Consider the following 27797-nt stretch of genomic DNA (forward strand, 5'->3'; position numbering starts at 1 on the left):
GTTTCATCAGGTTATCATCGCTCTGCTAGCTTCATCAGAAAAATTCGGAAGCTGTGTTCTTTCTCCATGCTCTATGGCAGTTTAAAAGCAGCATTTTCTTTCTTTTTTTTTTTAACGTTTTTTTTTTTTTTTATTTTTTTTTTATTTTTGGGACAGAGAGAGACAGAGCATGAACGGGGGAGGGGCAGAGAGAGAGGGAGACACAGAATCGGAAACAGGCTCCAGGCTCCGAGCCATCAGCCCAGAGCCCGACGCGGGGCTCGAACTCACGGACCGCGAGATCGTGACCTGGCTGAAGTCGGACGCTCAACCGACTGCGCCACCCAGGCGCCCCAAAAGCAGCATTTTCTAATCAATAAAGGTTTAGCAGGATTCACTTGTGAAACTGTCTGAACCAGATGCTTCTCTGTCTGGGTGGATGCCTCTGTAGCAAATTTTTCAGCATTTTCTATGGTAACTGATATTTTCTCTCTGGTTTTTAGATTTTCTGATATTTTCTGATTAAAAAAAAATCTCTTTTGGAGGGCACCTGGATGGCTCAGTCGGTTAAGTGTCCGACTTTGGCTCTGGTCATGATCTCGGGGTCCGTGAGTTTGAGCCCCGTCCCTCTTCGGGCTCTGTGCTGACAGCTCACATCCTGTGTCTCCCTCTCTCTCTCTGCCCCTCCCCTGCCCTCACTGTCTCTCTCTCTCAAAAAATAAATAAACATTTAAGAAAAGACTTAAAAAATCTCCTTTGGGGTCAGTTTTGATTATTTATATTTTCCTAGAAAGTCGTTCATTTGGGCAAGGCTTTCAGACTTATTTGCACAGAAATGAGCGAAAGAATTAAGACATTACTTCTTAGATTTCCTCTATATCTCTGGTTATTCCCTCAACTATCCTTATTTGGTATGTTTGTTCTTTCTCCTTTATTTTTACTTTTTTTTTTTTTTTTTTTTTTTTAAGTAGGCTTCATGCCCAGCTTCATGGAGCCCAATGCGGAGCTTGAACTCACAACCCTGAGATCAAGACCTGGGCTGAGATCAAGAATTGGACTCTTAACTGACTGAGCCACCCAGGTGCCCCTCCTCTATTTCTTTATTAGGGTAACTAATTGTTTCTCATCTTATTTATTTATTTACTTATTTATTTATTTATTCTTTAAGGAACCAACTCTTAGCGTTATTGTTTTTCTAGCTTCTAAATTCTGCTCTTCTCCTTTTTAATATTTTTTCTCCCAGCCTTCTTTGGGCTTATGTTGTTATTCTTATCGAAACATCTGGAATTAGGTACTGAATTTAACATTTAAAGCAGCTTGATTGCGATATAAGTTACGTATCGTAAAATCTACCCATTGACAGTTTGCGAGCATTTCCCTCAGCCCCCAAATTTCCCCCTCCTGTTTGTATCAGTTCCTGCTCCCTCCTCTGGCCCCGTGCAACCACCAATTTGCTTCTGTCTTCTTCTTTTTTTTTTTTTTTTGCCTTTCCCAGGAATTTCACATAAATAGAGTCATACGATATGTTGCCTTCTGGCTTCTTTCACTGTGTCTGGCTTCTTTCACTCGGCATAATCCTTACGAAGTTCATCCATGTTTATGCTGCATAGTAGTCCTCTGCAAGGACATAGCACTTTGTGTTTCCACGGACCAGTTGATGAACATTTTGACCGATTCCAATTTGGGGCTATTATGAATGGTGTTGATATGAATATTTACATACAAGTTTTTGTGTGGATATATATATATATATATATATATATATATATATATATATATTTTTTTTCCTCAGTACATACCCAGGAGTGAAATTGCTAAGTTATATGATATGCATAGGCTCAACCTTGAAAGAAACTACTGAACTGTTTCCAGAGGGCTGTACCTTTCAACATTCCAATCAGCAATGTAGGAGAGTTCCTGTTTCTCCACAGCCTTGCCAACATTCAACATCATGGCCACTTTTTAAATTAGAGCCATTTTAATGGATGTGTAGTGATAGATCATTGGGTTTTCATTTGTATTCCCTTAGTAACTAATGATGTTGAGGATCTTTTCATGTGCTTATTAGCTGTTTGTGTATCTTCTTTGGCGAAATGTCTGTTCAAATCCTTTTTCTACTTCAAATTGAGTTGTTCGTGCTCTTATTATTAAATCATAAGATTTTTCATCTATTCTAGAGGCAAGTCCTTTATCAGATATCTGATTTGCAAATATTAGCTCCCAGTCTGTGTGGCTTTTCTTTGCATTTTCTTCATAGGGTCTTTTGAAGATCAAGTTTCCCATTTTTATGAAGACCAATTTATCAGGGTTTTTTTTTTTCTTTTATGAATTGTGCTATTGATGTTACATCTAAGAAATCTTTTCTTTCTTTTCAAAAAAAAAATTTTTTTTTGATGTTCATTTATTTCTGAGACAGAGAGACAGCATGAACGGGGGAGGGTCAGAGAGAGAGGGAGACACAAAATCCAAAGTAGGCTCCAGGCTCTGAGCTGTCAGCACAGAGCCCAACTTGGGGCTTGAACTCACAGACCGTGAGATCATGACCTGAGCTGAAGTCGGATGCCTAACCGACTGAGCCACCCAGGTGCCCCAAGAAATCTTTTCTTAATCCAGTGTCATAATTTTCTTTTATGTGTTTGTCTGTAAGGTTTATAGTTTTAGGTTTTACACTGAGATTGTCCCAAATGATCCATTTTGAGTCAATGTTTTACATGGTGTGAGGTAAGGGTCTCAGTTTGTGTGTGTGTTTGTTTAGTTTTGCAAAGGAACATCCAGTTGTCCCAGTGCCCTTTGTTGAGAAGATTGTCCTTTCCTCATTTCTTAGTAAATCTATTTTTATTATTTTTTTCTTGTTAATTAAACTAGTTTTAGTACTTAGGTTTAACTATGTACTGTTTTGAATTCATTTTCTAGATAATATTTTACTTGCAGTTTTGATTTTTTTTTGACCCAAGAATGCTTTAGGCTGTGATTTCCACATAACAAGCCTTATGTGTTGTTGGTTTTTGTTTTTTTTTTTTTTCAATTTAAAAACCGATCTCTATTTTAATAATTGGTAGTAGAGAATGTTCTAAGTTGCCCTTTCGAAATGTTCTAAGTTGCCCTTTACAGGTACTCTGCGAGGCAGGTATTTTATGCATGTGAAAATTCCGTGGGCCTTGAAAAAAGTTGCCTTCTGTGTTTACAGGACATGGAGAAAACGCCTCGGCTGCAGGAGCAAACGAGGCCAAGGTGCAAAGGGAGGCAGAAGCGGAAGCCAGAAATGGACCTGCCCCCTAGGATCCAGCCCCTTAGACCAGCTCTACCCTGCCTCTGTCTTGCCTACTTGAACCTGGAAAGTCTCCCTTTCTCTAACTCTGGTCTAGCTTTGGCTCTGCACCCCAGAGCGTCCCGGTGGTAGTAGCATCGTCACGACAGAGAAGACTCATTTGAGGTAACAATAACGCTTTATCTGTGTTCCCACCATTTCTTTAGTTTTGCTCTGTGGGCTCTGTCATGTGGGGTTCGATCTTTCCCGGCCCGCATCGTCATGTCAGGTGGGGGAAAGGGGACTTCATTCAATAATTTCAGGCGTGCCGTCTCGGGTCACAATCAAAATTCTGAACTCAATCTTTAGGGTTGAGGCTCCCCTGCTCTTCCAGCTCAGGCCTGCAGGGGGCAGAACTGCGGCGGGAAATGGCAGCTGGGCTGGTTTCTGCCCCGTTCGTCGTCTTCCACTCCTGAGCCTGGTTGACTGTGCTGTCCGACCTCCCTCGGGGAGGGGGCAGTCTCATTGGTCTGTTCTGCGGTGGCCGTGAGAGCAACAGGTCAAGCGTGCAGGGCTCCTGCTCTGTCTCTTGCCAACTTTGAAGCCCTCTCCCCGAGGCAGTGCTCAACGGCGGCCCCGTGTGGCCCCTGGAGGCAACAGCAGCGTTGGATGACTCACGCGGCCCTCTGCCTTGGGCTGCCCTCCCCACCCCCTCTGGGCGAAATCCCAGCGAGTCGCGGTCAACCTGGAGGCCTTAAGAGGGTGATAAATGTAGGGCTTCCTGCTAACCAGGCATCGAGGGCCCAGGGAGGTCAGTGGGAGAAGACACGAGGTGTGGCTGTATTCGCCCCTGGGATTTATGAAATAGTTAACGTCACCACAATTTATTACCCTTTGTTTGAAAGTTGAGGTTTGGGGGTGGTGAAGTGACTTGACCACAGTCCCGCAGTGGGCACGTGAGGAAGTCCCAGCTAGAACCTGGCACCTCCGATTCCAAGGGCTGGGAGCCTTCCTCGGCACCTCCCTGGAGACGCGAGGTGACCTGAAATGTCCTTCAACGGTGGAGAAGACGATGAATGGCATTACAAAGGAAAGGCAGGGTGCTTGGGTCAGGGTGCTCAGTTGGTTAAGCGTCCCGCTCTTGGTTTCCGCTTAGGTCATATGATCTCACAGATGGTTCATCAGATCAAGTCCAGGGTTAGGCTCTGCACTGACAGTGCCGATCCTGCTTGGCATTCTCTTTCCCTCTTTCTTTGCCCCTTCTCTCTCTCTCTCTCTCTCTCAAAAATAAGCAAAAATAAAAAACTTTAAAAAAAAAAGGAAAGGCAAAAATGACATATAGGTTAAAGATTTTTAAAACATGCAAAACATCTTTAAAGTGTCCTCTGGAAGTTTGTACCCCCTGCAAAGCGGGAAACATCTGGAATCTGTGCTCCCGGCCAGAAGAGCTTGCAAGTGCCCTTTGTCTGGGGCAGGGCAGGGAGGAAGTTGGGTTGTTCTCCACAGGACTCCTGAATTGTCATTTTTAATGTCCTCTTGCACTGCAAGGAGTCAGAATTGGTTGGTGAAGTCTCCCTCCCCTAGAAATACTCCTTAGAAAGAATGCCGAATGTGCTTATGAGCATTTGTTTATTGACATTTTTTTAAAATGCCAGTTCTGACATCCTGAAATGTAAAGGCACTTGTTTCTATCCTTTTTTTCTTCTTCTTCTTCTTCTTTTTCTGGCTAATCAAATCCACACTATTGCTACCTTTGCTTCCAACTTAGACATCTTCTAAGCTGACTGGTTCTTCAGTAGAGAAAAGAAAAGAAGAGGGAGGGAGGGAGAGAAAGAAAGAAAGAAATGACTACTGGATGGATGGAAAGGAAGAAAGAAAGAAAGAAAGAAAGAAAGATAAAGAGATAAAGAAAGGGAGGAAAAGAAAGAGGGAGGGAGTGAAAGAGGGAAGGAAGGAAGGAAGGAAGGAAGGAAGGAAGGAAGGAAGGAAGGAAGGAAGGAAATAAATAAGCCACGGCTATCTGGGAGAATTTGGTCTCTAATGTCAAAGGAACCAGAAGGTGTTGGGGTCCTTTCTCCCAGAACTTTAGCTCAGACCAATATTTACCAGGTGAATGGCTTTGTTTGATTGCATTTTGTCTAGACTGAACCAGAAGGTCTAAAGAGACATACACAAATAGGAAGAAAATTCTTGGCCCTCGTGGTGGTACAACTTGTTCCATTTCACTGTTATGTAAGCATTTGGGAATGACAGAGTTGGCGTCATCCACACGGCATACTAAGGCAGGCAGCTGCCCAGCCCCTGTGACCATGATCTTGACCACCTCTTCAACCCCAGGCACAGAGCACTTTCATTAGATGATGCCATGTGGCCACGGCCATGACAGAGTGTAGAATTCTTTTTTTAAAATAGCATTTGTAGGGGCACCTGGGTGGCTCAGTCGGTTGAGTCCAACTTTGGCTCGGGTCGTGATCTCATGGTTCGTGAGTTCGAGCCCCGCATCGGGCTCTGTGCTGTCAGCTCGGAACCTGGAGCCTGTTTTGGATTCTGTGTCCCCCTCTTTCTCTGCCCCTTCCCCACGCATGCTGTGTCTCTCAAAAATGAATAGACATTGAAAAAAGATTTTTAAAATAGCGTTTGAATTTTCTGTATAAGCCTTCCACTTTATTTTCCCATAGTCTCTCAAGGCTTTCTGTGTTAAAGACACAGGGTGAGGTTTACATCGAAATGTAACATGCATGCAGAAAACTGAATGTGGCCCAAGTGTATGATGCTATGAAGAGCCCCAAACTGATCAAATCCATGGAACAGATTATGACCAGCACCCTAGGGTCCTCCTCCTTCCACCTTGAGTTACTTACCTTCAGCTGGAGGAGATCCACTGTCCTGTCTTTTATTTTTTTATTTTTTATTTATTTTTATATATTTTTTTAACGTTTATTTATTTTTGAGACAGAGACAGAGCATGAACGGGGGAGGGGCAGAGAGAGAGAGGGAGACACAGAATCGGAAGCAGGCTCCAGGCTCTGAGCCGTCAGCCCAGAGCCCGACGTGGGGTTCGAACTCACAGACTGTGAGATCGTGACCTGAGCTGAAGTCGGACGCTCAACCGACTGAGCCACCCAGGCACCCCCACTGTCCTGACTTTTAACGTCACGGTTCCACTTTGGCCAACGGGAAGGGTTTCAAGGTCATGGATATGCCTCAGCAATGACAACCTGCAGTTCAACCTGTAGGGCAAGCGACTGGGAGGATTGGTGGGGCTCTGGGTCCAGCTCGAAAATGACATTCAGGGCGTGGAACGAGAACGCCTTTGGTTTCAGACATCGCACCCCTGGCGCCTGTGAGCTGTGCGACACTGGGCAAGTCACTTCTCTGAGCCTGAAAGAGCATCACCCCCTCCTTAAGGGGGAATAACACTCCTGCCTCACAGGATTAGAGAGGCAGAAACCAGGCCGAGAGCACCCAGTACAGAGCTATGCCCTAACCTTAGCTAGTACCCCTTGTAGAGTGTGGTTGAGACCAAAGGCCCCCTTTTTTGGCCTCCCCCATTTTTCTGGAGCTTAGTGAGCCCCGCATCTTGTGCCATCATCCTGCTGAGCTGAATGCGGAAACCTTCTGACCTCACAGATGACATACTCCTTGAAGCCTCCAACTCCGGAGGCGCCAGCCGCCCAGGCCCGCCCTCCCTGCCCTGAGGCGGCTGGCCTTGACAGCCCTCCCATTCAGACACCTCCACAGAAGCGGCTCCTCCCCACGCCTCCCCCTCCCCTGCCTCCCCAGGCTTCCTTCCCGTATGGAACCAGACGGGACCGGATCCCACTGCTCCCCCACCTTACAGGTGAGGCAACTGTTAATCACGGTGGGAAAGGAATTGCCCAGGATCACAGGGCGAGCGCACAGCTGGGACCAGCGTCCTGACTTCTGACCCTGATCCGCCCTTGCCTTTTGTCATCCAGGGACCCCTTCTGGCCCCTTCTTACCTCAGCTGGTCGGTGTGGGAAATCCCTGTCTGCGTGGCACAACCGGAAGAACCACGGTCCAGCCGTCCCCCTACAGAGAGACCACAGGAGCCCAAATAGAATGGTGACGAAGATTTCCATCTAAGTAATGGATGTGTGTGTTACTGAATAGGGAGCACACAGACACGGTTAAATTTCTTTATATACATAAAAAAAAAAAATACAGTGAGAATCCTACCCCCACTCATGTTCTCCATCTACCCAATTCTCTTCTTTTCCAAATAACTCCCGTTCTTACCGTCTCCAGCCATCCTTAAAGCTTTCCGATGCCAAAAGAAGCCAACTAGATCTATATGATTTCCCTACTTTTTTAGAAAGGGTGACAATACCCTCTTCTTTGCTCTTTTCATTCCACAGTACACGTTGGGGAACTTTACACATCAGTACACAAACAGCTTCCGCATTTCTTTGTCACAGCTGCAGAGTATTCCATTGCATTATACCCGTGTTACGTTATTGAAATAGAATTCAGATCCCACAAAGGTCACCCACTTACAGCGTACAATCCAGTAGCTTTTAGTATATTCGCAGAAGAGTTGTGCAACCGGCACCACAATTAATTTAGCACCCTTTGTCATCCCTAAAAGAAACCCTTTACCCCATAGTTATCACCCCACAACCCCCACCGCAGCCCATGGCGACCACTAATCTACTTTCTGCCTTTATAGATCAGTCTGTTCTGGACATTTCATGCACGTGGAACCATACAATGTATTGTTCTTTGTAACTGGAGCCTTCCACTTGTAATGTTTTCAAGGTCCATCCACGTGGCAACACGTGGCCGTACTTCGCTTCTTTTCACTGTCAAATAATATTCCATCGTATGGATAGACCGCATTTTACTCCCCAGTCATCAGTGGATAGACATTTGGACTGCTGCCACTTTTTAGCTATTACGAGTAATCCTGCTGTGAACATCCAAACGCAAGTTTTTGTCCAGGTGTTTGTTCCCGTCTCTCCTAGATACTGACCCAAGAGTGGAATTGCCGGACCTTGTGGTCTGTTTTATAATTTGCTTATCTCGTCCCCCCCGATGGAAGTTTGACCAAATGACATCTTAAAAGCCAACAACCCTTACATGTTTGGCAGGTGCTGATCTTATTAGCGAGGATTCAGGAGTAGGGCTGGGAACAGTGGCTGCACAGACCCTACCAAAGCTCCCTTTTTTTTTTTTTTCCTCCAAGACTCTTACTGTTCTAGCACTTTCTGGTTAAATTTACTCCGATTCCAGTGTGGGCTGTGACTCACGGGTGTGGGAAAAGGAAGCACCACTCTTCACAGCTTGACCTGTCATCCCACTGCCCACCGATCCCTGAGGGGGAACCCAGGTCCCTCAGCTATGTCCCCGCACCCCCCACCCCCATGCCTGTGTCTTCCTGTCTGGGTTTCCTCATCCGGGAGACAGTCCAAGAGGAAGCTGGTGACTCTTGACCATGGAGTTTCCTGACCCTGCGACAACAGGCCACTGCCACACCTGACCGTCTGCCACACCTGCGACAGGTGCAGAACAGGGGAATTCAGGAACCATCCAGGCTATAAGCTGGTGAGCCAGCCTCAGGGAGAGCTGGAGACTCCTTGGTACCAGCATTGTTTTTAAACACTCCGTTGCGTTAGGCCTTCTCAACAAGCTTAAGCCAGGAAGTACTTTGTGTTCTGAGCCAACAGGAGACAGACAGATTTCGATCTCCTGATTAACTAAAGGAGAGAAAATGAGTCCAGCTCTTCTCTGCTAAGTTTCTACTTGGTATTGCCCTAAAATTCTCCAGGTATCATGTTACTCCCTGCTCAGGAACCTCCGTGCGGCCAGACGTCAGTTGGATCTTGCAGGGAAGAGTTCTCATTCTGTCTTCTCTTTCCACGGCCGCTGCTTAAACCCGCCTCCCCAGGAGTCAAGGAACAGACCACCTCGTGGAATGTGAGTATTCTGCTTCAGTGCACGGATGGGCTGTTCTAGAATGACTGCTCTGTTTCACAGCATGAAATGAGAAGTGCAAAATGGCACAGACAGAAAGGTTTGCCTTTTTACAGGATGTGCTTATCCATTAAGATACAACCAGCTCATTCTTATTTATTTTTATTTATTTTTTAATTTTTTTAACACGTATTTATTTTTGAGAGACAGAGACAGAGTGTGAGTGGGGGAGGGGCAGAGAGAGAGAGAGAGAGAGAGAGAGAGAGAGAGAGGGAGACACAGAATTGGAAGCAGGCTCCAGGCTCCGAGCTGTCAGCACGGAGCCCGACGCGGGACTTGAACTCATGAACTGTGAGATCATGACCCGAGCTGAAGTCGGAGGTTCAACTGACTGAGCCACCCGGGCGCCCTTTATTTATTTATTTTTTTAAAGAAAAGTGAAGAACAGTGGACTGCAATAATTAAGGTTGTGAGTTTCCTTCATGTGGAAATGGACTACTTTTAAAATAATTTAAATGTCCCGTAGTTCTTGGTTGGGTGTACTTTCTATGTATTTGAACACATCACATCCTTCTCTAACAACTCACAGTAGAGTTCTGAGCTCATAATGTGTCTGTGGGATTTATCCTATGACCCATCTGAATACGTCTGTGTTCACACAGGGCAAGAAATGGGGATTTGAGCTGGTCAAGTTCAATGAGAAAATGTCTCCCCTTTTTATGTCCTACTTCTGTGGCTTTCATTCCATTTGCACTGGCTCTCCTAGGAGAGAAAACAGTTTTGAATTAAACAGCAATTAAGATTTTAATCTTCTGGTCTTGGAAGGGCACACGGTGTCATTACCCAGGGGCACCTCACCACGGAAACCGGAGAAGTGCCCACTTGTACCCTTTCCTTTTTAAATTAACTCCTTTTTGAAGATAAATACACATGGTACAAAATGTACGAGAGGGCACTCATGAGAAGTACATCTCATCCCCCATACTCTTCCCCAAGTGCCTCCACAGGTACAATTTCTTGTGTATTCTCCCAGGGATATTTTATGCATATATGAGCTTCAAGCAAATAAAATATCCTCCCCTCTTTTATGCATAGGATAATATACTGCAACATGGTTAGCTTACTTTTTCTAAATTTTTTTTAATGTTTATATTTATTTTTTGAGACAGAGAGAGACAGAGCATGAGCAGGGGAGGGGCAGAGAGAGAGGAGACTCAGAATCCGAAGCAGGCTCCAGGCTCTGAGCTGTCAGCACAGAGCCCGACGCGGGGCTCGAACTCACCCTTCTGTGAGATCATGACCTGAGCCGGAGTCAGACGCTCAACCGACTGAGCCACCCAGATGCCCCAGCTTACTTTTTCATATATTAATATTTAGTACCCCCCCCCAAAAAAAAAAAAAAAACTCTATTACTTTTTATGGCTCTATCGTATTCCACATCATGGACTTTCCAAAAGGTGTTAAACTATCCCCCAATTGACGTTATTCAGGCTGTTCCTAAGCATTGATCATCACAAGCGATGTTTAAACATCATTATTGTGGACGTTTTCCAGCATATCTTAGGATAAATTCCTACAGGGACAGCCGCTTGGTCAAAGGTAAGTGCATTTGTAATGTCGATAGATATCCTGACTGTGCCTTCCTTCCATATTGGTTGTATGAACTTACACGCTTTCCAGCATTGAGCAAATGCCTGAAAGTATATTCTGAAACATTCGCTTTCAAACTTTATAGATCAGAAAATGTTACCTTGATGTGGTTTTCATTTGCATTTACCTTATTATGAGGAAGACTGAGAAGACTTTTTTTATGTTCCAGATCCCCTTGATTTTCCATCACCTAATTGCCCACGCCCCTATGCATGTTTTTCGACTGCGGCTTTGGACTTTTCTAGTAAGACTGAAGGCTATTAAGAAATTTAGTGATGGGGCACCTTGGGTTGGGGGGGCTCATTTGGGAGCGTCTGACTCTTGATTTCGGCTCAAGTCATAATCCTAGGGTCGTGGAACCGAGCCCTGCATCAGGCTCTGCACAGAGCATGGAACCTGCTTAAGATTTTCTCTTTCTCTCCCTCTGCCACTCCCCTGCTCTCTCTCTCTCTAAAAAGTATTTTTTTTTATTTTATTTTTTTAACGTTTATTCATTTTTGAGACAGAGAGAGACAGAGCATGAACGGGGGAGGGGCAGAGAGAGAGGAGACACAGAATCGGAAACAGGCTCCAGGCTCTGAGCTGTCAGCACAGAGCCCGACGCGGGGCTCGAACTCACGGACTGCGAGATGGTGACCTGAGCCGAAGTTGGAGGCCCAACCGACTGAGCCACCCAGGCGCCCCCCCAAAAAAAGTATTTTTTTTTAATTTTAAAAAATATTTATTTTTGAGAGACAGAGAGAGAGGGAGTGCAAGTGGGGGAAGGGCAGAGAGAAGGGGAGACACAGAATCCAAAGCAGGCTCCAGGCTCCCAGCTGTCAGCACAGAGCCTGACGCGGGGCTCGAACTCACAAGCTGTGAGATCATGACCTGAGCCCAAGTCGGATGCTTAACTGACTGAGCCACCCAGGGGCCCCATAAAAAAAAGTACTTTTTAAATGTTTTTTTTTTTTTTTTGAGAAAGAGCGAGTGAGTGGGGGGAGGGTCAGAGAGAAGGGAGACAGAGGATCTGAACTAGGCTCTGTACTGACAGCAGAGAGCCTGATGCGGGGCTTGAACTCACAAACCGGGAGATCATGACCTGAGCTGAAGATGACCCCTTAACAGACTGAGCCACCCAGGTGCCCCCCCCATTTTTTTTAATTTAAGAAATTTCATGATAAAATTGCAGTTTTCCTCTAGTTTTCCATTTGTCTTTGGATTTTATAGTATGCCATAACTTTAAAGTTTCCTATGTAGTTGAATTTAAAATTTTCTTCCTGCTTTTTTTTCCTTCTGAATTTTCACGTTGTACTTAGAAAGGGATATCCCACACCGCAATACCAAAGGAACAAAATCTACCATGATATTTCTAGTACTTTAAATTGTTTCTTTTTTTATGTTAAAATCTTTGATTGATCTGGACTGTTTTTTGAACCTACGGTGAGAGAGGTACATTCAGTGCTGTATATTGCTCTAATGCTCCTTATTGAATAATCCGACTTTTCCCGCCTCATCAGAAATGCCTCTTTACTATCTACCAAATTCACGGTGCCTGGGTGGCCTCGTCGGTTGGGCGTCCGACTTCAGCTCAGGTCATGATCTAGCGTGTTTGTGAGTTCGAACCCCGCATTGGGCTCTGTGCTGACAGCTCAGAACCTGGAGCCTGCTTCGGATTCTGTGTCTCCCTCTCTCTCTGCCCCTCCTCCTGCTCACGCTCTGTCTCTGTCTCTCTCAAAAATAAATAAACGTTAAAAAAATTTTTTTTACTATCTACCAAATTTGCATTCCTAGCCTGTTGATTGTATTTTCACTCTGTTCCATTATTCTGCTTGTCTGTGTATCAGCAGCTATTGTAGTTTTATGGGGGGACTTTTTAGGGAGACTTGCACCTGGTTCTGAAGAGCCCCCATGCCCTTTGCAAAGCCCAGTTAAGCCATGGCAGCTGGGCTGTGGGCAAATAAAGCACTCATTCAATGCAAAAAAAAAATGTAAATTATTTTTCTGGCTGGCTCCTTTTAAATTTCTGGCTAGGCTAATTTCCACTCACCACTCATTGTTTTCAGATGTTTCCCTCCCTGGTGGTCTAGGATTGGGCGCTCTCAGATATTTCCCAATTAGTCTTGAGAGCTGATGTTTCAATATTCATAGTTTGCCTATTTCGCAAAGAAATTCTACTGATATTTTTATTGCAATTATGTTAGCTGCATAGATTACTTTAGGGGCAATTGATATCTGTACAACGTTGCATCTCCCATTTAAGAACTTGGTGTTTTCGAACCCTTTTGATTTTTAAAAATATATTGATATATATGTTGTCAGGCTCCTGCCCATTCAACAGAGAGAGCCCCTTTAGGCAGCCCCATGTTTCCCACTGATGTGAGCATCACACTCTCATAGGCTTGGCCAGGCTGCCCTCAGCCCAGGATTCTGGGTCTCATCTGGATCTCTCTGTTTCTCAGTAATCAAGTGGACTCCTCAGGGAGCCCCCAACCCGACCCAGGCGAGCATTGGCCTAGGCTACCTGCTGAGGGACCACATGGAGGGGAAGAATGGCACCAACTCCACCAGGGCCCTGAAACTTCCAGATGGGACCAGCGCTGCCTGGTACATTCTCACCATCATTGGCATCTACGGAGTGATTTTCCTCTTCCGATTGGCCAGCAACATCCTCAGAAAGAATGATAAATCCTTGGAAGATATCTACTACTCAAATTTGACCTCCGAACTCAAAAAGAAAAATCTCCAAAGCAAGGTGGCCAAATGCTCTGCACTGACCTTTAGCAACAGAGCTGTCCTGCAGTCCAACCAGGCCAGCCTGGAACCAAAATGTAAAAACAGTGGGTGCCAAACTGAAATCCAAGGGATCCCTTGAAAGTCAAGGCAAACAGACCTCCACAGAAGAGGCCCAACTTTCATGCAAGGGGGAGAAGCCTCGAGTCTACCTGGAACCTTGATAGAGGGGTCAAGTCCTTGAGTGGAGCTAGAGGAACATTACTGGGGCACTTAAGCCAATGGGAGCATGGCCAAAAGCCAGCGTCCTGTTTCCTTCTCAGGCTTTGTGGCACTTTGAGACGAGACAGCAGAGGCAGTGGCTCTGGTCATACCCATCACTGGAAGAGCCTGTGTCCCAGAGAAGGACATGGAGCATCTATCTAGTGTCCTCAGAGAATCTAGGAGATTCCCGAGGGTGTACGTGAAGGTGCACTCTTGTCACGGAAAGAAGGCTGAATTTGGAGTCAGGCACCCTGGATTAAAGTTAAACTTCCAGAGGAGCACATGAACTTTGAGCGACTTGTGGCTCTTACCTGGAACACCTGGCAGTGGGATAGATGGTTTCAAAGAGCCATTCGTTCTAGAGGTTCTCACTAGAATATAGAACCAAGGTTGTTAATAGCAGACGTTAGTCAGAAGTCCTTCATTTTCACTGAGGGTGTGTGATCCACTGAAAAAAAGCATTAGTTTTGGAGGTGGAGGCATCAAACTCTAGTCTGGGTTTGACTCTTGACCACTCTGGCGTCTTTCAAACACACCACCTCGCCTCTCTGGAACTTAGCTCCCACACAGATAAAATGAGAATGATGATATCTGTTTTGCCAATCTTACAAAGCGGGTGAGAGCTAATGGCATCACGCATATGAGCATATTTTTCCAAGTAAAGTACATATGTCAAATATAAGCCTTGTGTTCATAGTGGCGATGGTGGTTGATGCTGATGGTGGCATTGGTGTCGGTGGTGACGGTCGTGATGGTTGATGCCAGTGGTGGTTGATGTTGATGGTGGTGATGATGGTGTTGGTGGTGGTTGATGTTACGGGGGATGGTGGTGGTTATACTCTTGTGGAGAAGGAAACAACCAGTCCGCTGGCAATTAGTCCGTAAACAATGGCTACATTACCTTCTATTAAGAGGATCCATCTGCGTAACAGTTGATGACCTGAACGCTGAGTCAAGTCCATCAGATTCAAATTTTCCATGTATGCAAAACAGTTACTTTTGGGTTTTGTCGTTTTAGACATCACATGATGTACTCAAATGTTTTTATAAATACCTGTTACTTATAGACTTGTCTCTGCCTAAAAAGAAATAAGACCTTGGGGCGCCTGGGTGGCTCAGTCGGTTGAGTCTCCGACTTCGGCTCAGGTCACGATCTCACGGTCCGTGAGTTCGAGCCCCGCGTCGGGCTCTGGACTGATGGCTCAGAGCCTGGAGCCTGCTTCCGATTCTGTGTCTCCCTCTCTCTCTGCCCCACCCCCGTTCCTGCTCTGTCTCTCTCTGTCTCAAGGATAAATAAACGTTAAAAAAATTTTTTTTTTTTTAAAGAAATAAGACCTTGCCTAGGTGACGGATTAATTTAGAGAGACCGTGATTAGCTAAACTTCTGCAAGTGACTTTCAGCAGGCAGAGTGATAAATTATATTTTGTACCAATGTCTGTGAAGTTTATACAATTCAGCTCTTGGAGACAGTCCCTGGACTACAAATGAATTCTTTTCTCCCTGTCTGCAGACAGTGGTCTGCAATCAGCCCCACAATTTCATAAAGGTCAGAATTAAACCCCAAGCTTTTGTTTTTAGAGGGGGATATAGACTTCCAAGTGTTTTTTTTTTTTTTTTTTTTTTTTAGAATATTTTCCACATCATCACCTCACAGGTTATCCAACAAAAGCGTTGGCTCGTTTATATTGTTAGGGCCGGGCATCATCCATATGTTTGAGATGCTTGTAGGGCACGATAAAACAGGATTAAGAAATATAGACAGAAAAATATATAATCCATAGTGACTACGAGCATGGAATGCCTTAAAATGGGAGTCAAGGTCAGAACTCCAGTGGATTTGAAGATACACTCTTCTCCTGTTGGTTGCTTCCCCAGCATGCATTTCCCCCTTCCTTAACCCAACTGCTCCTAATTTGCATTTGGAGATTCATGGGGCACTAAGGAAGCTGAAACTACTCCCAGTTCAAGGCCTGAAATAAGAGACCTAGGTTGATCCAGTCAGTGCTTTCCACGTCCTGGCTTCACTGATTAGGTGAACTCATGGCCTAAGTAAGCTTACCCAGTCAGAATGACTGGATAGATTTTAAAGGGGGATTCTGGGACCCAAAAGTTCTGTCTTGCTCAGGATGGCATTAAATGCAGATCTGAGCCTGCAATCACTGAAGCCATTTTTCCAATATCGGAAAAGCCAATTTGAGGGCAAAAACGAACATAGAGAACTAAGAAAATCACAGAGACTAGAGTCCCAACCAGACTGTACTCAAAGCCCGCATCGCCACAGGGCTGTTTTAGTTCGTGAGCCAAGAAATCTCCTTTATTAAGCTTTGTGACCCCCTCAACCAAAAATATCCTATATGATACCACTGGATAAATAATATCCTGAAGGAAGTGGGCCTTGAAGGAGAATTTGAAAAAAGGAGCAAAGTGATATGGTAAGTTGGGATCACTCCTTTCACCAAGGTTTTTATATTTCTAGGATTTTGGTATTTTAGGGAAAACATAGATTTAACATGCCTCTTAGGACAGTGCAATGGTCACTTGTAGGATTTCGCACTGGCTGACCTCTCAAGGAGCATTCGATGAGATTCTGTTCCATTTAGTTCCCAACCCTTGACTTGGTCAATAAACCTCCATGGAAACCCCAAGGAGGGCTTATCATGTTAGACGTGTGGTCAGGGACCAGTTCCTAACGTATTTCCTAAGAAGCAAAAGTCACATCCAAACATAGTTACATGAGGTCCAAGAACATTTTCTCAGGCCACCTGACTGTTGCTTGATCCAAATTCACCTGCTTTCTGGGGAGCTGGTCTGGGAATTTGCATGGGAGATGTGTTCTTGGATGAAAACTACATCTATATAGTCTCTATTTTAAGCAAGATTGGTGGGAAACAATTATTATGAATATTTTTGAGATTTTTTTTTTAAGTTTTTATTTATTTTTGACAGAGACAGAATGCGAGCATGAGCTGGGGAGGTGCAGAGAGAGAGAGAGGGAGACACAGAGTCCGAAGCAGGCTCCAGGCTCTGAGCTGTCAGCACAGAGCCTGATGCAGGGCTCGAACTCACGAACCGTGAGATCATGACCTGGGCCGAAGTCGGACGCTTAACCGACTGAGCCACCCAGGCGCCCCAATTATTATGAATGTTTTATGCAAAATCCCTTAAATCTAAAATGCTCAGGGTCGGAGTAATCAACCACTATCTTGGCCAACCACACGTAGGTGGACCAGTGGGAAAGGTGCCAGCACCGCGGTGTGAGTGTTCAGTCCAGCAAGTGGGGAAGAGATTTTCTACATTCCGCCAATTCTGGTGGAGACAGAAATAGAGCAAGCTGATTCCCAACATTCCAGACACTTTTTCTTTCTTTGTCCCTATAGTAAGTTACTCCAGATTAGGAGATCGGGTCAGATAAAGGTCTTCCTCTGAAATGGAAACTACTTAAAATCAATGCAGAATGTATCTGGGTTAATAGTTTCCAGGAATGGCTCTTCTGGGGACTTGTGGCTGACGGTACCACGATTTGCACGAAATCAAATCCAGGTAGGTTATCAGAGCTTTCACGGGTGTTTGGAACACATCTATCCTAACTAAAATTCTTATAGGCTCAGCTTCGTTTTCATTTGTCTGGCGTGATAGGATTACCACGACATTTTTAAAGAGGATTTAAAAACAGATTAAAGACTAAACATGTGTTAGCTCTTCCTAGAGTGGCTGGTGGCTCTGATTCTCATAGCTGAATCTGATTGTCTAGATTTCTACTAGGGCAGAAGAACGTCAATTCATTCTTCAGTTAGAGTTCTTCTCTTGGCAACAATAGAAACCCACTCTAGCTAACTCATGCCCTCCCCCCCCCCCCCCAAAGAGGGATCTGTGGGAAGGCAACTGAGGTAGCTCCCAGAATCAAAAGGATAGCAGTTTATCCAGGCCTCAGGAGGGAGAGACATTAGTCTGTCTGAAGCCCTCACTCACATGCCCCAGTCGGAGAACCTTTTTTCCAGGGTCCTCCCAGAAGATGACTCACCTTCTGTGCTGCCTCTCTGGACCCCGCTCGCATTTCAAACGGCAGAGGGGACTATTGCATTGGGTCAGGTGCGGCAGGTGCCTACTCCTTAGACCAATCACTGAGGGTGGGCTCAAGGAATAGAGTTCTGATTGGCTGAGGCTGAGTCATGTGCTCCCTCATGTGGCCTGAGGGCCATAAAATCTATGGAGAAAATGCCAATAAAAAGAGCGTTGCTCAGGTATCCCCTCCTGTGAAACCTTCTTGACCCAAGGCAGATTTGGTGGCTCCCCCAGGGGCTGCAGCACTTGGCAAACACTTGGACTGAGTCAACGAGAAATTTGTATTTAACAGAATCTCTCCAAGGTTGGGAACCGCCTTTGTTTGCCAAGTGTTTGGTGCAGGAAGGGAGACCCCAGGGGCTCAGGAACGTGGGTGGAACTATTCTACAGGAGATAAGGAGAAGAAGTCGCTTCTCAGGAGAAAGGGAAAAGAAAAAGAGGCGGGAGTAGGTTAGGGACCCAGCAGGATGGCAGGATACCTTGAGAAATGTCCCTGGGGTGACTTACCCGCCAGCACCCGGCCCCCCGCCCCCGCCCTTATCTACAGTGTCAGGAAACTCATGAAATAAAGGCTTGAAGCGAGGGGGCGCCTGGATGCTCACTTGGTGGCCGCAGTGTGTGAAACCTTGATCTGGGGGTTTATCTTGGGGCCGAAGCCCCACGCTGGGTGTAGAGATTACTTAAAAAAAATAAAATAAAATCTTTACAAACAAATAAATAAATGCTTGAAGTGAGTGATCTGGGAAACAGGGAAGGGGCGCAGCGGTGTGTCTGGTCTGGTGCAGGTGAACTGAAGCAGCTAGCAGATATGGGATGTTGGGGCAAAAGTGCTGTGTGTTTTCGTTTTTTATTTTATTTATTTATTTATTTATTTATTTATGTTTTAATTTTTTTTTTTTGATGTTTATTTATTTTTGAGAGAGACAGAGACAGAATGCGAGTGGGTTGGGGCAGAGAGAGAGGGAGGCACAGAATCCGAAGCAGGCTGCAGGCTCCGAGCCGTCAGCACAGAGCCCTACACGGGGCTCGAACTCAGGAGCTGTGAGATCATGACCCAGGAGCTGTGAGATCATGACCCGAGCTGAAGTCGGACGCTCAACCGACTGAGCCACCCAGGCGCCCCTGTGTTTTCGTTTTTAACATTTATTTAAACATGAGAGAGACTGAGCGGTGAGCAGGGGAGGGCCAGAGAGGGAGGGGAGCTAGAGAATCCCAAGCAGGCTCCACGCTGTCAGCACAGAGCCTGATGCGGGGCTCGAACTCACAAACTGCAAGATCAGGATCTGAGCTGAAACCTAGTTGGATGCTTAACCCACCGAGCCACCCAGGCGCCCCAAAAGTGCTGTGTTCTAATTTTAGTTTTGGGTTAGTTTCAGCTGAACCTCAAGAACTAACCGAAGTCTTGGGGAGGCTGGTATCCGATTCAACCAAATCGCTGTAGGGTGGGTGCAAGAGAGAGGGAAGGGTGGAGGTGGGTGCTTGAAGGAGGCTCCTGAAAGCTAGGTCCCTCTGTTAGAGCACTTCTCACGTAATACTGCAACTTTTGGTCTGCAGTCTGCTTCCTCCGCTGACCCAGGAGAATATTATTTTAACAGAAGGATAATAAGAACTTAAGAATAAAGACAAGAATAACTGTGACATTTCCGGGTCCTTGCAAAACACACAATAAATATTTGCTGAATGAATGAAAGATGCATACACTAGGGGGTCAGTTCAGTTCCTTATAACGAGAGCTATTTCATTGGGAACAACAGGTCCTAACAATTTTCACCCGCCACTTTCTTCTGGTGGGCATGTCCAGTCTCCAGACAAAAGAGAGTGAGCATGGAATTTGAAGAAGCCCATTCGTTGTTCTCAAGGAACGAAGTACCAGTAAAACCTTGGACTGCAAGCAACTTGTTCTGTGAGTGTTCCGCAAGACGAGCAAGCATTTCTGATAGATTTTAACTTGATAAACAAGTGATATCTTACAATATGAGTAGTCTGTGATGCCGAGTGATCACATGATCACAACCGAGCCAATGGTTCTTGGAATTCCCTTGGATATACAAGTGCTTTGGATGACAAGCCTGTTTCCAGAATGAATTGTGCTCGCCAACCCAGATTTTACTGTAGTTCCAGCAAGCAGAGGAATTTGGATTATTACTGTTTACAATCTCTCTGTGTGTTTAGAAAGTACATTTATCTTTCGATCTCACTTGGGTCTTTATAGCAACTGCGGGGGCTGGGCAAGTGTCCAGCTTTGGCCCTGGTGGCTTCCTTTCTGCCAATATGTCCCATTCATTTGTCTGCCTTCAAACCAGCTCCTATATTTCTTCCAGAAAACCTTCTCCCCTGGCCCAGCCTCCTAAAGATGTGCTTTTAAAGAATATCAATACTAGGGGCACCTTGGTGCCTGTGTGCCTGGGTGGCTCAGTCCGTTAAGTGTCTGGCTCTTGATTTTGGCTCAGGTCATGATCTCATTGTTTGTGAGTTTGAGCCCTTGTATCAGGCTCTACGCTGACAGTGCATAGCCTGTTTGGGATTCTGTCTCCTCTCTCTCTGCCCCTCCCCTGCTTGTTCTGTCTCTCTCTTTCTCCGAATAAATAAATAAATACTTAAAAACTTTTTTTTTATGTTTACTTATTTTTGAGAGAGACAGAGGCAGAGTGTGAGTGGGGGAGGGGCAGAGAGAGAGGGAGACACAGAATCCTTAGCAGGCTCCAGGCTCTGAGCTGTCAGCACAGGGCCCGACGCGGGGCCCGAACTCATGGACCTCGAGATCATGACCTGGGCCGAAATCAGACACCCAACCAACTGAGCCGCACAAGCACCCCAACACTTAATTTCACAAAAAGAATGATCCAATTATGGTAAGAAAGTATTAAAATATAGAAAGAACTCTAAAACATACCCTAGGGCTGAGGGAGAGTGTCCAGGAAAGGACAGACTTGGAAGGAGGTCCCCTCCCCAAAGCTGGGGTTCAGCTTGGCAAAGCCATGGTTGGCAAAGCCATGGTTGTAACCACTGGAAAGTGGAAACGTTTGTTGGGTTGCCTGGGCCTGAGCTGGGCCACAGTCTCTGGGCAGTAGGAAGCCATTTCCCAGGGCACAGGAGGGCCAACACTGGTGGACAGGCTCACGGAAAGGATTGGGGTGTAGGGACCCGCTCACTGGCAGGCGGGTGCAGAGTCACCTGTGATGGAAGCTATGATAATAGCCAGCCAAGGATAGGGGACGGCATGTAAGGGCGTTGATAGTGTTCTAGGGACTGAACATTTGTGTCCCCCCAATTTATAGGCTAAGTCCCTCATCTCCATCGTAATGGTATTTAGAGGTGAGATCTTTGAAAGGTACTAGTTTTAGATGAGGTCATGAGGCTGGGGCCCCCATGATGGGATTAGGGGCCTTATCTGAAGAGCTCTCCCTTTCTGCTGGGTGAAGCAATAAGGTGGCAAACCGGGAAGAGCCTTCACCGGACACGGAATCTGCCGGCATCTTGATCTTGGATTCCCAGTCTTCAGAACCATGAGAAATAAACATCGGTTGTCTAAGCCCCCATTCTATCGGATTTCGTTACGATAGTCCGAGCTAAGACATAGCGTCAAAGGAAGAGAAGAACTGGACGCTTAGGGTGGCAGGACGGATTGTATTCAGATGACTGCCCTAGGGGAGGGAGACGCCAGTATAGACTGAGCTCCACTCCAACTGAGACAAAGGTGAGAGCAGATAAGGAACAAAAAGGGACTGGAGCTATGTAGACGTGGAAGATTCCAGAAGAGGGTAGGTGGAGGATTACTGAAAACGGTTTGGCAAGCTGGGTTGTGCACAAGGTGCACACTGTCGGGACAATGCGTATTTTGTCGTCTTGCGGCACTGTGTTTTCTTGAGCAAAGACTCAGCATGGGGCTGGGGTCACCTTTCCGGACACAGCCTAGTGTGGGTGAAAGCCAGTTTGGTCAAGTCTCTTAGCACAGGGTACCGGTGAGTCCTTTGTGCTAGAGGGAGCTCAGAGTTCACAGGAGCCCGCTCACTGGCAGGTAGAGTCTGGCCTGGGCTATGGAGCACCATGGTGCCTGCATCAGAAAGGCCGCGGGAAACAACCCTCTGGGCCTCACACAGATGGCGGTGCCGGGCTCCCCTGTGCCTGCCCAGCAGCCTCGGCTCTCCGAAGCCTGGGGTATCACTTCCTGTTGCTCGGAGATCGTAGCCCAGCCCAGGCCCAGGCGGCCCTGGGAACTTCTCTATCCAGTGGCCTCATTCCTCCATCAAGGTCCGAACCCCAGCCTCGAGAAGGGGACCCTCCTCCAGGTTTGTCCTTCCCTGGGCACTCTTCTTTACCCCCGGTGCAACTTTAGAGTTCTCTTTAGAGTTTTAGAGTTGTCTTTACATCTTTTTAGCATCTCCTCTGTTTTAGTTAGGAATTCTGTACCTGAAACATCCATACCTCATTGTGTGGCTTCTGTCTCCTGATTGCTTCCAGAATGACACAAGGTCTAGGTTAAAGAATGAACGTTCGCGGCCAAGCAAGCTTGAGCAGTGGCGGACGAAACGAAGTCTAACAGGCTTCTGGACCCTGAGGTTACGGGAAGCTTTTAATATAATCTGCAGCGTAGATAATGGGCCACTTCTTTCACTGAGCCTGGTGAGAGACTAATGCTCAGTGTGGGGTGTGATCCATTACAACGAAATATCAGTCACAGAGAGCAAGAGACAGAGCCCGCAGGATTGTGAGCCTTTCACTTGTTCTGCGTTTACTATAACTCGAGTTAAATCAACCAATAAATTCCTATGTACCCAATACCTGCGTGGTGCACACACTTTGCTACACAAAGCCTAAGACTGCTTTGGTTTTGGTGGCTCACAGCCCGGAGGATGTAAAAGACACAAGGTTTACTTTAGCCCAATACATACGTTAAGCAAGAGGTGCCATCGGACAGCACATAATTAACTATAAAGAGGGTGATGGCAAGCGCTCAGAGGTCAGGAAGGAAAACAAACCACATATTTACTTGTATTGAGGATGCTTCCCGGATAACAGCCTATAACCCACTTTTTCTTTCCCTCCCTCTCTTTTCTGCTCTCAACCTCATTTTTCTTTTCTTTTCTTTTTTTTAATGTTTATATATTTTTGAGAGTCAGAGAGAGACAGAGTGCAAGCAGGGGAGGGGCAGAGAGAGAGGGAGACACAGAATCCGAAGCAGGCTCCGGGCTCTGAGCTGTCAGCACAGAGCCCAATGTGGGGCTTGAACCCACAAACTGTGAGATCACGACCTGAGCTGAAGTCGGACGCTTAACCCACCGAGCCACCCAGGTGCCCCCCCCCCCCACCTCATCTTTCCGAAGCAGCCTTATCAAAGTAGCACTTTACATCAGCCCAGTGCACGTAATTCTTGTCCTGAGGTCATGTGATTCTCCAGACACACTTTAGGGGCCCCGAGCTATGTGTTGCTCTCTTGTGACACCAAATGTGTGGGATCTCCACACCAACAACCAGTTCTCCAGTTCTCCAGCCCCTAGGTTGTGTGTCCTACAATTCAATTCCATTCTGACACTAACTGCCCAGAGTTAGTACAGACCCCACAGGCTGAAAGCTCAGTCCCACAGGATGGCCCCCACTCCAGATGCCAGTCTCAAGTTCCTAATTGTTACCCGTGTGACCAACTGGCTCCAAATCAGGGGTTCCCTTAACAACCTCCTTAGGTTCAGTAATTTTCTCGAACAGTGTGAGAAATAAGCCCACAGACCCAATCAAAGGAGGGACACGGAGACTTGGAGCACAGTGAAGCCAGGCTTTAACCAACGTTCTTGCAAGAGCAGGTGTCTGACGAACAGACACACTCAGGGCAGTTACAGCAGACAATTTATCTCCTAGCATGCAAGTCCCTCCCCTGGTTCTTCATTGGCTGAGCACTACAGAGGTAAGTCCCTCCCCTGGTTCCTCATTGGCTGAGCACTTCCTTACCCGGAAGTTGCCTGTGCCCCTATAAGGCAAAAAGTAGTCTGATTGGAACAAATGTACGTTCCCTGAGGGACACAGAGACTTTCGGTCCCTCCTCCCTTGGTTCTTTGGCACATGCTCATTGCAAAGCCCATGACAATAAGCCCGTGAAACGGAGAGGGGAAGAAGAACCAGGAAGTGAAGTGTCTAAGGGTTTGGGACTCCATTATGGGGGAACCCCCTGTTAATTAGCACAGCTTTTATCTAGTATTTCTGAAAACGAATCATCTCCCTTACTTCTCCCTCGGCTTGAACAGAACTCAGGAAAAGATTTTACTGACTAGATTACCAGTTTACTCTCAAGGATACAACTCGGGGAGTTCCAGATGGAAGATCTCCACGGGTCAGGGGATGGGGGGAAAGGGCGTGAAGCTTTCAAGCTCTCTGGGCGGCACCACCTTCCCAGGCACCTCCATGTGTTCAGCAACTCAAAAGCTTTCTGAATCCCATTTTTAGGGGATGTTATGCAGGCTTCATTAGGTCGGCAGCATTGATTAAATCAGTGGCCACTGGTGATTTAATCCAATCGCCAGCCCTCCTCCCCTCCTTGGAGGTTGGGCGTGGGACGGAAAGTTCCAACCTCCTAATCACACCGGTGGTTCCTATGGCAGCCAGCACCCATCCTGCTGTCTCAGGGCCCACCAAGGTCACCTTATTAGCATAGACTCAGGTACAGTCGAAAGGGGCTTGTTATGAATAATAAAATGTTCCCACTCAGGACCTTCCACTGGTTTTTGAAGCTCTGTGCTAGGTACGAGGCACAGACCAAATACATGTTGCTTATCTGGCAGGCATGCAAAGGCCCGGGCACTGTGCTGGGACCAGCAAGACAGAGAAACACAGTCTCCTGGAGAAGGCAGAGTGTCAAGGGACCACACAGGGCAAACCAATATGAGCAAAGCTGGAGGTAAACTGGGATCTTTGGGAGCAGAGAAGGGGCAGGTAACCCCGGCCAGAGAAAGTGGGGGGCAGGGGAGGATGATGCAAAGGAAGGCTCCAGGAGAAGGGTCACCCATCGCAGACCTGGCATGTAAGAAATGCCCCTCCAGAGGGACAGATTCTGTGCGGATCACTTTCAGAAGGCATCATGGTCTCTCTTAGGTTTCTTCGTGGCATATGGACCCCCCCCTTCCCCCCCAAATTAGACTCCTCCTCCAAGACCTGGTGAGATGACCACATTGGTGCATGACAGAAGACAAGTCTTCGACAGTCCGCACACTCTTTGTAAGAAAAGCATGGGCAAAGTGTTGGTAATTTGGGACGATTATGTTGCAACACAACGGAAAAATTGATCAATAAACCTCAAGTCAGGGCAGAAAAAGAGATTTATGTCATCCACCGTCAGCACTGGCTATATAGCCATATAGTTTGACACACTGGAAAATTTAATGAAGTGAAACCAACAAGCAGGATTATGTTGATGAGTCTTCAATAAAAGTCGTAAATGTTAAATTAGGCCATGTCGTTTTGATGTCGTAGATTTCTGGTTGCTCTCCCATGCACACAAAGCCTGAAGTTCTTCAGAGAGTATTATTATTGTAATTAGTATTTGGCAGGCAGATGCTGAGCTATCTGCCCCCAAGTCAGGTTCTTCCTGCTGTTGTTACTAACCCTGATTATCTCGAGCCTTCTGCCCCAAGCTGTCACCAAAGCCCAGACAAGCACATTCACGCGTGTCCCTTTATTAGTCCAAAGGTTGGGGAGGGGGGGAGCGGCCGCCTGTCTAAACCAGGCAGGGCCCTTTATCCCACACCCCCTGCCTTGTAAACCCATTTAGTACAGTTATATCAGGAAGTTTAATTAGCAGAAAACAAGTGGGGGTCCCGGCAGGAGCCCAGGCTGCGTCCCCCGCTGGGGCTGGATGTGTTTGAACAGGTGTTGGTGAGGCTTTTTGCACAAAGGACAGAGGACAGATCTGTTCCTCGGGAAAGAGAGACGCAAGGAAGCAAAGTTAGCGCTCTCTTGAAGTCTGAGGGTGCAAAAGTCCGAGCAAGAATCCTGAGATTTTTTTTGGGGGGGGGGGCTGCTTAAGTCACAGCACATCCCAAACCACGCGATCGGTAGGGAGCAGAATGTACAGATTGCCTTGAGTCTGGAGCAGGAGTTGGCGTGGCTTCCTCCAGAAATGTCCGGAGCTTCTTGGGAGATGGCCGAACACATGAACCAAACTCACGGTACTGTCAAAAAGGCAGGTAGGAAGGGGCACCTGGGTGGCTCGGTAGGTTAGGCATCTGACTTCGGCTCAGGTCATGATCTCGCAGTTCATGAGTCTGAGCCCCGTTCGAGTCTGTTCAAGTCAAGTCTGTGCTGACAGCTCAGAGTCTGGAGCCTGCTTCTGTGTCTCCCTCTCTCTCTGCCCCTCCCCTGCCCTCTCTCTCTCTCTCTCTCAAGAATAAATAAACATTAAAAAATTATAAAAATAAGAAAAAGTTTTTTTAAAAAGGGGGGTAGGGAAAATACAAGCAGGGTGCACAACCATGTACCCGTTAAAGGCACAATAGCAAGAGAAGAAAACTAACATTACATGAACACTACCAAATGCTAGGTGCTCTGACGTACACCAGCCCAGACGGTCTCCTCATAAACTCCATAAGGGGGGTAACTCTTAGGGAACTGAGGCTCAGAGACGTGGAAAAAACCCGTCTATGTCCCTCACCTGGCAAGAGGTCCAAAGCGAGGTTTATCGGATTCAGAAGTGCATGTGATGTTTCTACTAAGTCTTTGTCCACAATCCACTTTCATTTTCATTCAAGGTAAGGACTGGGAAGGCTACTAGTTTGGTTGAGGTTTATTTCTGTCTCGCTCTATTCCGGGTTATTACGTCCCTTACTCTGAGACCCCGGGTTTCCGGCACCGTCCCTCTCTGAAACATTGCCGGTCTCGTGTCGAAGGAATGAGCTCTGAGGGTCTCACCTAGACGATTAAATGCTCCAGCCTGAAGGGATAGTCATTACTTCCATCCACCACTCATTGGCGAGAATCAACCAATGGCTGCTTCCAACCACAAGGTGGTGGGGAAGCGGCCTCTTACCTACCATGTGTCTGGAAGGCCAAGAGCCAAAGTCCAGGGAACAGTACTAACAGATACCACGGAGTTGATGCAGACGTGGAGTTCTCAAGCCATGTGCTCTGGACTGAAGGTGCCCTCCAAAGTTCACGTTGAAATCCTAAACCCCATTGTGATCGTGTTAGGAGGTGGAGCCTTGGGAAGGATAACGGGGCCATGAGGACGGAGACCGTGTGATGGGATTAGTGCCCTCATAAGAAGACAAGGGAAGCTTGCCTCTCTCCACTCTCCCCCACGTGGGGATATAACGAGAACACGGTCATCTGCAAACCAAGGGTGGGCCTATCAACAGACGCGGGATCTACTGGCACCTTGATCTTTAACTTGCCAGCCTCCAGAGCCACGAGAAATAAATGTTTTCTGTTTAAGGCCTCCAGTCTCTGGTAACTTGTCACAGCAGCTGGAATGGACGAAGACATCATGTTCCATGGGATTCCTCAGGCCACTAGAGGGAGAAAGGAGAAGCCCAAACCCATCTCCTACTTTTTCTCTTCTGCATTTATAGAAAACAAACATTTCTATATTAAAAAGTCATAAAAATGGTTTTCGGTTTATATGCTATATAAACATATGTCCATGTTCCTTTCAAAACTAGCCCGGCCAGCTCTACTGTTCTGCACCCCCGACCCCCACCCCAGGGCCTCATTAAAACTTGTTCTAAGATAGGGATTCTCACCTTGGTTTTGCTTGAAAATCATGCAGATACTTGAAAAATCTTGATGATGCCCAGGCCTCACCCTAGACCAATTCCATCAGAACCTCTGAGCTTGGGGGCCAGACATAGACAACTCTGTAAGCTCCCCCAGATTATTCCTCCATGCACCCCATTGAGCACCAGGCAGACCCCAGAAGGAGTTTGAAACTCTGTGGGCTCGTTCTCATCTGCCAGGTGAGGGCCCTCG

General features: G+C 46.6%; 1 protein-coding gene across 1 annotated transcript; it reads left to right on the forward strand.

Annotated features, from left to right (window-relative positions):
* The first annotated feature begins 12700 nt into the window (after positions 1 to 12700).
* On the forward strand, positions 12701 to 14565 carry SMIM34 (small integral membrane protein 34). Its single transcript, XM_053904148.1, has 2 exons — positions 12701 to 12719; positions 13252 to 14565. The coding sequence occupies exons 1-2, from the start codon at positions 12701 to 12703 to the stop codon at positions 13662 to 13664; spliced, it is 432 nt and encodes a 143-aa protein (XP_053760123.1). The 3' UTR covers positions 13665 to 14565.
* The last annotated feature ends 13232 nt before the right edge of the window (positions 14566 to 27797 follow it).

Source organism: Panthera pardus, unplaced genomic scaffold (genome assembly GCF_024362965.1).
Source record: "Panthera pardus isolate Hobbes unplaced genomic scaffold, ASM2436296v1 HiC_scaffold_16, whole genome shotgun sequence".
NCBI lineage: Eukaryota > Metazoa > Chordata > Mammalia > Carnivora > Felidae > Panthera > Panthera pardus.